This window comes from Crocodylus porosus, unplaced genomic scaffold (assembly GCF_001723895.1).
Source record: "Crocodylus porosus isolate Cpor-Errol unplaced genomic scaffold, CroPor_comp1, whole genome shotgun sequence".
Classification (NCBI taxonomy): Eukaryota; Metazoa; Chordata; order Crocodylia; family Crocodylidae; genus Crocodylus; species Crocodylus porosus.
Genome location: NW_017728950.1, coordinates 64,643,667 through 64,657,154, shown reverse-complemented (window position 1 = coordinate 64,657,154; position 13,488 = coordinate 64,643,667). Strand labels below are relative to the sequence as shown.

The 13,488-nt window shown below is 39.2% G+C and overlaps 1 protein-coding gene across 1 annotated transcript; it reads left to right on the top strand.

Annotated features, from left to right (window-relative positions):
* Positions 1–3,239: 3,239 nt before the first annotated feature.
* ZFAND5 (zinc finger AN1-type containing 5) lies at positions 3,240–12,760 on the top strand. The gene is made up of 5 exons (XM_019555177.1): positions 3,240–3,427; positions 3,843–3,954; positions 4,575–4,672; positions 10,655–10,780; positions 11,087–12,760. Exons 1-5 carry the CDS (start codon positions 3,277–3,279, stop codon positions 11,233–11,235), a joined length of 636 nt encoding a protein of 211 aa, XP_019410722.1. The 5' UTR covers positions 3,240–3,276; the 3' UTR covers positions 11,236–12,760.
* Positions 12,761–13,488: the final 728 nt, after the last annotated feature.

Below are 13,488 nucleotides of genomic sequence, written 5' to 3'. Positions count from 1 at the left end.
AAAAAAAAAAAAAAGGAAAAATACTGCGTGGCTTATAGGGCGAGAGCTTTTTGGGGGGAAAGGCTAGGTTGATGCTTGGTTGGTGCCTCAGCTTCTCAGCTGGGCAATACGTCTCAGCCCAAAAAGGAAAATAGTGAGTGGCTGAAGGCCGTGGCCTTGATGCACCTTCTTTGTTCCCTGGCTTAACTTTTTTTTTTTTTTTTAAACAAGCAGTGCTCTCTTTCTCCCTCTCTCAAGGTTACAGGCGGGCTCTAGCTGAGCTAGTGCAAGCCAGAAAACAACTAGTTCCTTGTCAAACAGGAAATAACAGGGTTGAACAAGAATATCCTCCACCTTCTAGCTGGTTCCTCCTTTCAGTAGTAGGAAAAAGTGGTGACTGTATACAGGCAAATACTTTTCATTGCAGCCGCCCACCCGAAAATGCTGAGCACTGTGTGTGCATGTGCCCAGGCAGTGGAAGAGCAGTTGTCTTGTGGGCCTCCGGTCACACCCAGCTGTCGGCTCCGGCTGCTGTGGGTTAGGAATGGAGATGGCTGTTTGAGGTGACTGGCTCATGATGCTGCATTTTTCACAACTGGATTGAAGAATCTGTACCCTCTGAAGCTGTAGTCATGTTAATCGGATTTTATATTTTCCCATTACCGTGGGTGTATGCTCTGCTGCTTCAGTTCTGTGGGTTGTGGAGGAGTTGGCAGCCTTTACAGATAAAAATAGAAGCTGATTTCAGAGGCCCCTGTTGACGAGGTTTTGTCTGAGCCTCCAGCTCAGCCTGTCACATTGCAGCCTTGTGACGGGCGGAAGCTAATGCACTCACCCATGTGACCCAAGTTTCTGAGAAATATTGAGGAGAGCAGGCACGCATGTGATGCTATGAGAAGCTGGTTTTCCAGGGGAAGACACTCAGTGTGTAAACGAAAGTATTAATTTATAGATTCTTTAAGTTTCGTCCTAGACATTTTCCACTTCTGAGTAGCAAGCAAACCTGTTGTGAAGACCTTGAAATGACAGTTTAAAAAGCAGCTATTTTTGAGCTTTCCCTGTTGTATGCATCCATAAATCCAAAGAGAAAAATGTTATGTACTGACTGGTAGACTTAATAGGATAGGATGGTGTATCTGTCTACTTGCTAGTGCATATGTGTAGTCAGGTGATGCCTGGACCTGATGCAAGAGAAATGAAATGGCACAATTTCTTAAGTCTTTGGTGAATAACAATCTGACCTTTTAACTGGGATCATGTGCCTTAAGCAGACAAATAATTTGCTGACAAAGGAGCTATTATGGCTTCTGTTTGGTGTGGGGGAATACTGGTATTTAAAGCCAAAGTGAAGTTTAATAGTAATTGGTAAAACATGCTTACAGAGCATTCATTTGTAACAGGAGCAAGTTGATTCCTGAAGAGTTGCTGGCTCACGTTCAGTGCTGGATAAAATGAATAAAGACTAGTTAAGGCTTTACAGTTTTACAAGGAAGATATTCAGAATTTAAAGTTGTTGTGGAGTTTAGAGGCAGATATTTCTAGTTTGTAGGCTTAACTAGTAATCTGTCTTTATCACTGGTATAGTTAACCAGTTTCCTTCATCAGGGAGTCTAAGGCAAATATCAAGTAAGTTGGTTGTGTGGTCCAGGTCCTGGGATGAAAGTCCCAAACTATCAAACTGCATTTTACCTATGGGTGACTTTATTTCTTTACCTTTGTTTCTAAATCCTTGAAAAGTAGACAATTTTTCTTTCTGTCCCTTGTAGTTTTCCTTGTCTGTAGTTGGGTTTTGGGGGGGTAGGGGGGTTGTTTTATACAGCACTTGCTACAGAATGAAAAGGGGATTCTCAAGAATCCCATCTCTCAAAAAGTAAGGTATGCAACCTGCGGAAGTTGAATTTTGAGATGTTGCCCAAAACATACAGCATTGTTTTCATATTGTTGTCTAAAAGCATTTTAACAAATTTGCTGTAAGCCTAAACTGGTCTGCAGAAAATCTCTTTAATTCATTATGGAAACTGCTTAAAAGGAGGCTGCTAATTTGGGGGAAGAGTTTTGTTTTTTAACACAATATCCACACTTTATACTTTTAAAGAAAGCCAGTTATTAATTGCTGTTCAATGTGCCGCACACAGTAGATGTTCTAAAACTACGTTTCTAGAGGACAAATCTCATATTTTAATTTGTCCTCTATTTGTAGCAGATCACTTGACTATACTGTGCTCCAATTATAATGGTGCCCTTGGGAACCAAGGATTTGGTTGCTATATCAGGTTTTCTAGTAACCTTGCATTGCAGAGATTAACCACCAGTGAAGGTGAAGTATTTATATTGCTAAATTTTGCTGTTAGCCTATTGAAATCAGGGGTTTCATTATCGGCTGAAGATGTAGCTGCCTTGCTGTAATGTTTTGTTTGCTTTTTTTAAGCAAAAATGCTTGGCTGAGCTGCAGGCAGCAAGCAGGCTACGTAAACAGGTGAATTTTAGCAGCTGGAGGCTTCATTTTTCTTTAGTCTTATTTTTAAGAAGTGAAAGGTGTGTATTCAAAAATACTGGTTGCCTCAGTAGACTGAAAGGTCTGCACACATGTTGTTGCCATCTTAACATCCTGTCAAGTTTCATATACAGCTTAACAAGACCTTGCTGTTGAATAACCACTCCTAAACTTAGCAGTACAGATTGAAATAGAGCGTTTGTCAGTTCTTCTGGTAGACTTATTTCACTCTGCTTCATAGAACATATTACCAAAATACAATCTATTCATAATTTGTGAAGCTCAGTAAAATGATTAGGGACCAATGTGTCATATTGGCAGAAGCAGCAATTTCCTTACTGAGGAATCTGAGAAATTGATTGTATTAATTGCCAGAAGCGATTAGTGTCCACAAATGTGCACTAGCTTATTCTGCAGATACGACCTTTTCAAGAATAGAAGCCAGCTAGAGTAAGTGACAGGTGATGTAATGTAGATTTTGCTATTCAGTGACTGCTTTAATTCTGTATATGGTGGTACACGGGTTTTAAGTTTCAGTATTTGTCCTTTTTTTCCAACCTCATGATGAAGCAATAAAATGTTTGTGTTTTTTTTCTGCTAAGAGTTCATAAAATACATAAAAATGTCAATATGCTCGAATACAGCAACTGTGTATTAACAGCATAGTCCTTGTTAAAATGCTGACATCACTCTTTCTAGGGGAAAAAAGCAAAGATACTAATGACCATCATACCAACTCTGTAATCACTTTTGATGACATGCCAGCTTCTAATGCAGTTTTTGGTTTTATTTACAGCACAGAAATGGCTCAGGAGACCAACCAGACCCCAGGGCCCATGCTGTGTAGTACAGGATGTGGATTTTATGGGAATCCTAGGACAAATGGAATGTGTTCAGTTTGCTACAAAGAACATCTTCAGCGACAGCAAAACAGTGGCAGAATCAGTCCAATGGGTAAGCTTGTAAGAAGAAAAAAATCATCTGAGGAGATGGCAGGGATCATAGAACAAATGTTGAAGAGGAGTATTTGAAATTACTGTACTGAAATCAGCGATCTGGCAATGGAAGGAATTACTACTTCAGAGCAGTTAGCAAAAAAATAAATACACGTTCACTCTCAGTGTATTCTGAACAACTCCGTATTTCACCTCTCTAGTTCAATTAACTTCTGCTGAGAATTTGCTGTATATATTTTAATATATGCAGTCTGTATTGGACCATTAGTGATAGATCTGATCTAATCAAATATCAAGGGAAAATCCTATGAATCAAGAATGGGTGAGAACAGCTAATAATTATGTACAAACATTTGGTTGATATCAAGCAAATATGAAGAATAATGATCAACTTTCACATTCCTGTTGTATAGGAACAACCAGCGGTTCTAACAGTCCTACCTCAGACTCTGCATCAGTACAGAGAGCAGATGCTAGCTTAAACAACTGTGAAGGTGCTGCTGGCAGCACATCTGATAAATCAAGGTAAGTTGTATAGTGGGGTTCTGAGACTCAAATGAGTTGCAATCAATAAAGCAAATTAGAGGCCTGAGTTTATATTGGCCCAATACAGCAAATTTCTGGAGAATAAAATAGCTTACAATTTGTGCCTCGTCTGTAATTAATGAATGATGCATACATTTATTGAAAGTGTAGTGATGGTACTTGAGAACTGACCTAAATAGTATACAGTATTTTGTCTTGAGCAACTATATTTTAAAGGATACGTCTCACCTTAAAGTGTGCTACAAATTTACCTGTTTTTTCTTCTGGAGCTGTGAAGTATCTTTTCCTCTTTACTTTGCTTTTGTAGGAGTTAGGCTCTAGAACAGTGGTTTTCAACCTGTGCTCCACAGATCCCTGGAGGTCCACAGACTCTGAGGGGTCCATGAAAGATGACTACAACAGATCAAAAGTAGGTGAATACCCACACTTACAATTTAAAAGGATCTGAACCTGAATTCACAACTTTTTTTAGGCATCCGCATGAGAGAAAAGGTTGAAAACCACTGCTCTAGAACATACATTGCTGACTGGAATAGTTTCTTGTTGTGAATGTTACAAAATCAAAACTAACATGAATTGCTTTTACTGAACATAAACAGAAACGTGCCTGTTGCCGCCTTGCCTGTAACGCAGCAAATGACTGAAATGAGCATTTCAAGAGAGGAAAAAATATCACCAAAAACAGAGACAGAGCCAGGTATGCCTTCATATCAACTTTGAATACAGTCGATCACTTAACAGAAGCTGACCGTTTTCATAAACTGCCTTTTCTTCAGTAGATCACTTTCCCTATAAATGTTACAAGAACTATGTCAAAACTGAAAGTTGCCATAGATGCTTTTAACTTTGAGCCTGTACTCTCAGTAGTACAGGGGAAAAAACAGCTGGGATATTTGACCTTCATACATGCATACAAGTCCACTGAATCTGGACATCTGAGGACAAGTTCTGGTTCTTTGAATTCCATTCTAATTGCTGAAGCAATCCTAGAACCCTCTGCATCATTTTAGTTGGCAGAATCATCTGTTTTAGGAACCTGCCTATTCTGTTTCAAAGGATTGTAACTACAATTTAAAAAACTGGGAATAGCTTTATCTGCAGTGCCTGTTGGCTTGTGCAGATCCACAAGAACTGCTGCATTCAGTCATTCCAAATACTTTCTTTATAAGTACATCTGTTTGGAAAATAACAGCTCAAACTTTTGAGCTAAACTTTTGTTTTCAGTAGTGACATCAGAACACAGTCTAACAGGGGGATGTTGTTGGTCTAAAAATTGTGAAAACAGTTCAATAGTCTGTTCTTTGGACTAACCAAGCAGTTTGGTTATAGGTGCACATGTAGCTAGCTCAGTATCCCAGTCCATGAAACAATTTAATTATAGTAGATTTTTTTACCAGATTTCTTTCCCATCCCAGAAAGATTATAGCTGAAATCTAGGATTAAATCACTGACTGCAGAAAAACATGCTTACACCAACAGTTACCAAGACATTCATTCAATTGATACTGTTTTGTAAAACTCATTTGTAAACTCCAACTGTGTAGATGATTTCACATCAAGTAAAATTTATTGTTTCTCTTGGTTTTGCAATCTTTGAAATGCTCAATTTAATTAAAAAAAAATAAATCAGGTATTTATAGACAAGGCTTTTCTGTTAAACATTAACTACTTTGAGAGTGGATGAACTATAAAGGTTGAGGAGATGTAGTGAACTCGGCTAGCCCTTCAATTTGGTCTAGCTGCGTTCAGTTAGAAAGTCTGCTTTTATGTTTTAACTCTTAAGTACATAAGATCTATTATATAAAAACATGAGTACTCATTATTCTGAAACATTTATTGTGCTGACCATTCTTATGCTATCTATAGAAGTAAAGGGTAGACTACTTTACAAGCTGTAAATTTGCAAATTACCTCTTTACAACTGAGATATGACATAGTAGCTGAAGAGGCTTGCAGTAAACACACATTCTTCCCACATCCATAATAATGTCCCAGCAAATCATGCCTGAAGTCAGTGACACCCGAAGAATGGCCACAATCCCCAAATGACAAATGTTTTTAAGAAAACTGCCCATGTAATTTTTGTTTCAAATTTCTGAGCTGCAGTAACTAAGTCTCTAAAACTTGTACGCCTTCTGACTATTTATCTCTTTAGGGAACAATATGCTTGCTTATTGACACCAAAAACAACAAGCTAAAATAGTACTTATCTCTTTGCATCCTAACTGATAAAAAGCTACTTGGAGAAGTTGCACCATTTTATTTAGTATGCCAAGATCAAACTTCAGTGTTTTTTTTAAATTGGATAACCCCTATGGCTTAGAGTTAATTCAAATTGCATGCTGTAGAAATCTTGTAGCATAAGTCCATACCAAATAGGGGTGCACCGGTAGATTTTGGGGGCCAATACAGATAGCAGATTTTTAAGGATGCATATTGGCTGATACCAATCCGATTTCCAATACCGCTGTGTACAGCTGGTAAGTCAGTTGTGAAAGGGGAGGGAAGGCGTGTGGGGTGTGTGCAGATCAACACCCCCCACAGCAAAGGAGGGAGGGAGTAGGGCTGGGACTGGGGTAGGTGCTGCCCAGGCAGGGTGCGCACAGGACAGGGACAGAGCTGTAGCTCATCTGCAGTGTGGGGGATGTGCCCCTGCATCTGTGCTGGCCAGGTAGGATGCAGTGCTGTGCTCATGGCAGCAGGTGTTGGTGCTGGGAAGAGGGGGGCTGCAGCCACCCCAAATTTTTGCCGTAGCCCTCTTCCAGTGCTGCAGCTGCCCACCCAGAGCACAGCTTGCTGCCCGTGCCCTCAATGACAAGCAGCAGGCGTTGCTAGACTAGTGCCGCACCCCCCAGACATGTCTCATCTCCATCCTACACCCGCCCTGGCTGGGCAGCACCTACCCCAGCCCCACTCTGTCCTTTACTGCAGGCAGCATTGATCTTCCTCCCCACACTCCTTCCCTTCCCCTCCCCTTTCACCACAGCAGACTTACCAGCTGCACACAGCTCTCCTTGTTGCCCGTGTGCGGCACTGAGACTGCACACACAGGCACTTATCGGCCACATCAGGCTGATTTCTGATATAGCCAATTTTTTTTTTTTATATTGGTGTCTATATGATATCAGGCCAATGTATCAGTGCACCTGTAATACCAACTTAAGTTTCAGGTTGACTTGCTTTAACTTCATTTTGCTTTTGGTTTCTTTCTGTCTTCCTTTTTTAAATGTTTGCAGTAATACTTGCCACAGCAAGCTTGAATCTTTAGCAAAGCTTCTTTCCCTTTCAGTGCATCTTCACCAGCCCCACACTTTAAATTCTAGGGATGGTTATTGCAGGGACCAAATTTTTGCCTTTTTGCACTGATGTCAGCACATCGGATGTTCACATCTCCTCTGCCTTCCAGTAGCTGACCGAATTTGTTAGAACCGTCTCCACTTCTAAAGAGATGAAAATAAATAAGTGGAAGTGGTTACGGGAAAGCTATGCAAATGAGTGGTACTTAAATTATCTGTTTTGAAATGGCTTGAATCATTGTCATTTCTCAAGATCATTTCATAAAATGAAAAAGCTATTCACTGGTTACACTGGTCTTGCTTTGACTTGTTTCTTGGTCCTTTGGTTGGTAGCTCGTGATCACAGAACAAGGACACACACTTTAAGCAAAGTAAATCCCAATCCATATGTTTTGAGTGTGCACAATAAGGTATGTAGGCAGTAAAGGACCTCAGCAACCACAGTTTTGACTATCAGCGTGTTAGCCTATCAGTTTGTGGGTGCGTTGTCAGATAAAAACAGACCTGAAGTCCCAAATAATGCATTGTCACTTTGTCAGGCAGATTCTTGACAAGATAAGATTCAGTGTTTTAGTCATCTGTAGAGTGAGAAATTTTCTTGCTGCTGCCCCTCAGGTGTCATGTACTTAAGAGTATGTCTCTACTGCAACAATATTGAGACTGTTGACAAGAAGCATATTTCAGTTTCCCTACACACCAAACCCAGATATAAGGTGGTGAAGTTGCCCTGTGGGTGTTTCTTGCACTGCCATCAAGTGCACAAAATACCTCTAGAGTACAGTGGAGGGAATGGACATATCTTAGAGTCCAGCACTATATGACTTATTTGCATCATAATAGGAAAGATGTTCACTATTGAGAAAAAAAGAGGTGGTCACTTTATCTGCTATAACTTCAGTTGCTCCAAACAGCTTCAGCCAGGTGTTCATCCAGAAATAAATATTTAGCATTTGAGATTGTTAGTTTAATTTTGAGGCTCGGTGGTAAGCAAATGACAAACTTCCCCCAGAAGTCTATTGTCAAAAGATTTAACTAATAACCCAAAAGTCTACTATAACAGTAGTATTGATTTAAAAAGAAAAAAAAAGTAGTAGTAAAACAGTTGAGATTTAATTCTTGTCAGGTAACTGGAACTTTCATTTTACTTGTTCCTCAGATAATCCCTGTTTCCGGTTTCCAGGTTGTTGGCACACATATTAGATTACTTTTGCTGTCAAATAAAATATTTAAGCTTATTGGTAAGAACAAACATTCTTGCAAAGCCAGTTATGAAAAATTAAGACTGGAAAATGTATGGGTGGCAGATGTACTTTCATAGTTTTGGAAAAATCATTCTAACTAAAATGCAGAGTTCCTCTCCTTCCATCCACCCCCACCATCATGAACTTTTGGGACAGAAATTGATTTTAGTTTCCATTTCAGATAGGCTTCTTTGGAAGTTAAGCCTGCAAGTTTGTCACAAAATAAGTGATTCTTGTGTAGAAAATCATGTGACTGCTACTTGAAGTGCTTTCACCCTGAGAGGAATGCACTTAAGTATTGTATACTTAAGGTTTTCTGGAACACACAAGCTCTCAGACCTGCTTGCAGAGTTTCTGGAGTATTATATATAAATATGCTGAATCTATTATTTCAAGACTCGACTTACAAAAATTTTAAGCCTACCTCATACAGAGCTAGTGAGAGAGAAGAATTTACAGAAAAATATATCTAGTAATAGAGTCAAAGCCAGTTTAATTTTTAAGGTAATAAACAGATTCCCCTGATAGTTGTGCATTTTTTTTCTCTTGCAGATTTTATTTCCAGTGAAACCTTTTACAAATGGAAAATCTAATATGAGCTTAATCCCAGATGTTCAGGAAAAGGGTGGGAATGGGACAATTGAAAATTGAATTTTGAAAGACATGTTTGGATGGAGAACCAATGCCTATCAACTTTGCAAATGCCAGTAATGCAGTACCAAGGTAGTTTAGATTCAGCCAAAGCCTAGGCTATTGCTCTTTTCAAACTGTGGAGAAGTACTTGCCTTGGAAGGTAAAGAGCTTTCTTCTAGACTGAAATCAATTTCTCTGTGAACTCCAATATTCCCATGCCGATAGTACAGTTCATAGCAGGTCTCTCCCACAGGCAGTGTCAGGGACCTAGGGATTTGGGACTTATGAATGCTTTCTAATTTTTGCTAGCCTAGTCCAGCTTCACTTTTGACCTGTGTTATGATGAAAATATTAAACTGACTTGCTTATAGAAGTTAAAGCATAATAATGAATCTGATTGCTTCGGCTTTCAGAAGGAATTTTTATTTTCCCCCAAAAACTTTGAGTAAGTCCACCTGCATTTTAAACTGTTTTAGGGTGCATCGCATAAAACATTTACTGTGCAGTTGTCTAATTAACTATGCAGTAAATGTCTTGGTGTCTACAGGTGCCCCTATTAGGGCACAGAAAAATAATAAATTCTACAGCAGGGTAGGACTTGTCTTTTTTGCACATGACAGCATGTGTAGATGCCCACTGTCTGGCTAGGGCATGAGAGTGCCTCAGTGCTGGGGCTGCCTGCCCACTAGCCCCACACTGAAGCACCCTCATGTCCTAGCCAGCCCCTCCGCAGCACATTGAACCCTGTGGGAGCAGCCCCAGGCTGGCAGAGGGACGCCCCAGGCTCCCTGTGAGCTGGGGCTGCTGCAACCTGGCTCAGTGTGCTGCAGTCTGGGCACATGTGTAGACACGCTCCTGGGAGCTTCCTGGGAAAAATAAACTGCTATTGCTCTGCAGTTTATTGCTGGCCCCTAGTGGCATGTGTAAACCTGCCTCTCGACCAGGTAGGCAAATGCTACCTGTAAAACTCTGGGAAAGGCTCTCAAAGATATTGCTACCTATAACAGTGCGATTACCATGTGGTCTTAAATTTAACTTGCCTGCATGATGCTTTGAACCTTGAGACATACTTTAAGCTTTACATGGTGCTTATTAGGATTTCTGAGCGACTTTTTCAATCCGTAGATATAAGGTGCTTTGCGATGGTAGGGAAGCATTGATGCTTATATACAAACATGCAGGAACCAGGGGAGAGGTTAACAAGGCAAGTCATGGGTACAAGACACGTCATGAAAGAATAAAATTGACAGAATAAATGAAGGAATAAAATTCACAGCCTTGTAACACATAATTGAGATGTAGCAAAAAGACAGTGGCAGTAATGTGCAATCTTTATAGTATTGTGTACTATAAAGTATGCATAGCTCTGGGAAAGAAACATGGTCACTTCTTACTTATAAGCACATCTCTTGAAAGTTATTGCATTATCAGTTGAAATGAAACTGATAAGATAGTTCCAGATATTAGGGTTAAGGTTTTATTTATTTATTTTATTCTTGTTTTTAACAGTTGTTACTCAACCAAGTCCATCAGTTTCTCAACCCAGTACTTCACAGAATGAGGAGATTGCTCCTGAGTTGCCCAAACCAAAGAAGAACAGATGCTTTATGTGTAGAAAGAAAGTTGGCCTTACAGGTATGAAAAGGGCTTGTTTACTGCTTAAGTTCTGTTTTGCTTGTGTCTGCATTTTCTAGCTTTCTGGCTTGAACTTGGTATTTGCATCCTTTGCAAAACTTTACTTTGGGCGGGAAGCATTTCAAAATGATTGGGATAAGACCCCTTAAAATAACTAATGTTTAAAAGGAGCATTTTTCTTCCTAGATTGCTGTTACTAGAGCACTCATGGAAAATTATTTTCTTCTTTCTAGTGACTAAGCTTTAAAATTATGGTTTTCTTTTATCTGAAGCTTCAAGTGACACTGCTTCCTTTTGTTTGCGCAGGGTTTGACTGCCGATGTGGAAACTTGTTTTGTGGACTTCACCGTTACTCTGACAAGCATAACTGCCCATATGATTACAAAGCAGAGGCTGCAGCAAAAATCAGGAAAGAAAATCCAGTTGTTGTGGCTGAAAAAATCCAGAGAATATAAACTAACCTACTTGTGAAAAAGACTGACTTACCTTGTTTTATTTTAATATATCCTAGGAAAACATTAAAGAGCAGATGCATGGCCATTTTTCTTTGATGTTCTCCAGAGTTTTACTTTTAGTCTTGTCTGTCTTATTGATATTTCAGGATGTTTTGGTGTTTGTTACAGGCAGAAATGGATAGATACAGCCCTATAAAATGTATATGCCCTCCCCAGAATATAATTGGATGATTTTGAGACCTGCACAGCAAAACAAGTGCACAGAGGACACACTTGTCTAGCTCATGTGTGCCAAACAAATGTATAAAATCTGCATGTTTGCAGCAGATCTGCCTTTTGGGAATGTGTTTGAGATGTATAACCTTTTGGCTACTGTTACATGCCTGTTTTGGGGGGAAAATATCAGAAATGTTGGCAGTCTATTTCTATCATAGTTAAATCTTGTTCTATTTTTTTTGATTTCCACACTTCATTATTATCAAGCAGACTGTAAGCTATACACAGGATCCACCTTTCAGTGATGTGAGTGTTGGTGCCATATTTGAAAGACAGTTAAAATTGTGTATGGGGGAAAATGTAAGAAATCCAGAAACCAGGAAGAGTAAACCATCTTGGAACTGATTACGTTCATTGTGGAACCAGAAGAATGGGTTCCCAAGGGAAATGTCCTTTTTGAAACTACATGAACTGGCCTGCAACAGAAGAGTTGTCTGCTTTTACTCTTGCATAGCTAAAAATGTCATGTAGCACAATACTGTACTATTTGTTTACAAAATGGAAGCTACATATGATTTTTTTAGACTTACCACAACAGCTCTATCAAGTAACACATGCATCTGATCTAAGTTGCAAAAGTATTTAAGCAATTTAATTTTTCATGTACTTATGTTGAATGTGTTCTGGTTCGAGAGAATGTTAGGAGCTTTTTAATTTTTATAGTTTGCAATGTAATAAAATTGCACCATTTTGCATGGAAAAAAACATACCCAACATGGCTGCTGTAGACTTAAGTGGTATCTGGAACCACACTTGGAGGGCTGCTTTATCATTTTTAATTGTACTTGGGTGTAGGACTGTAGTGTTCTTGGGTGTATTGCATGGGCTGCATTATCTACAGCATTGTACAATAACAACTCTAGAAAAGGCAGTATACTTCACTGATGCTTGTCTGGTAATATCACTTCTGTGTTATAATGGAAGGTTTTCTGTGATGTATGAAACTTTGTGTTTTTTATATAAACAAGTACAGATTAAACTAGTGTTGTGGTAATGCCTGTTCTCATCTGTAAATATTTAAGTATGTACACAAGGCGCTACTCCTAACTTTTATTGCAGTGTTCAGTCTTTAGTTTTTTCTTCACTATTAAAAGCATCGGGTTTTTGCTTTAAACTTTGTCCTTCAGTTTTGAGTTATTAGATAAATGTGTACAGATAGTTCATATTTATGTATTGCACATAATCATGCTACCCCAGCATCTATGCTATATTGTATTATGTAAATAATAAAAATCATGTACAGAAGGAACTATTTCCTTTTGTGATAGTTCATTTGGGTTTATTTGTTGCAGGTAACCTGAGCCTTAGTATGGTGTATAGGAATGAGATGCAACCAGTTTAATATTTGATTTACCTGGATGTTGTCTTCTGCATATTTCTAACCTGTCTCCCTTTCATTTATTGATTCACTTGAGATGATTTCTTCAGATGAGAAGCATAATGGCTGGATTACTCGATGGCCAGCTACAACTTTCAGCAAATAAACAGCAGCTTGCCTGACAGGGGAGAAAAGGAGACCATTAGCCATGGACTTAAAGGGTTTTTTGTTTTTTTTCCTTGTCTTGCATGTTGACCAACTTCCACAGTGGATCTGTGATAAATAATAGTGCCAGTACACAGAATGCACCACTTTATCCATGCCTCCAAAAACAGAAGCATTTGCACTGGAGCCCATGCTCTGGACTCTGCATACAAATGTGGATTTCCTATAAGGGACTTGCCTGTTTGCACTTCCTAACAACACAAGGGGCGTAACAAGTATTCACAATAAGTGGGTAGCTACTTTTGGTGAAGGCTGCCTCCTTTCCAAGGATCCTTGTAACGGAAGTGGATAATAATTTATGTATCAATCCAGTAAGCTGATGGTAGTACTTGAGTTTAAGCTGTTGCTGTGATGGCATGTTCTTATGAAATGGGACAAGGACATGTTCTGGAGTTTTGCCTTCCAAAATGAGGATACTCACTTATGAACAAGAA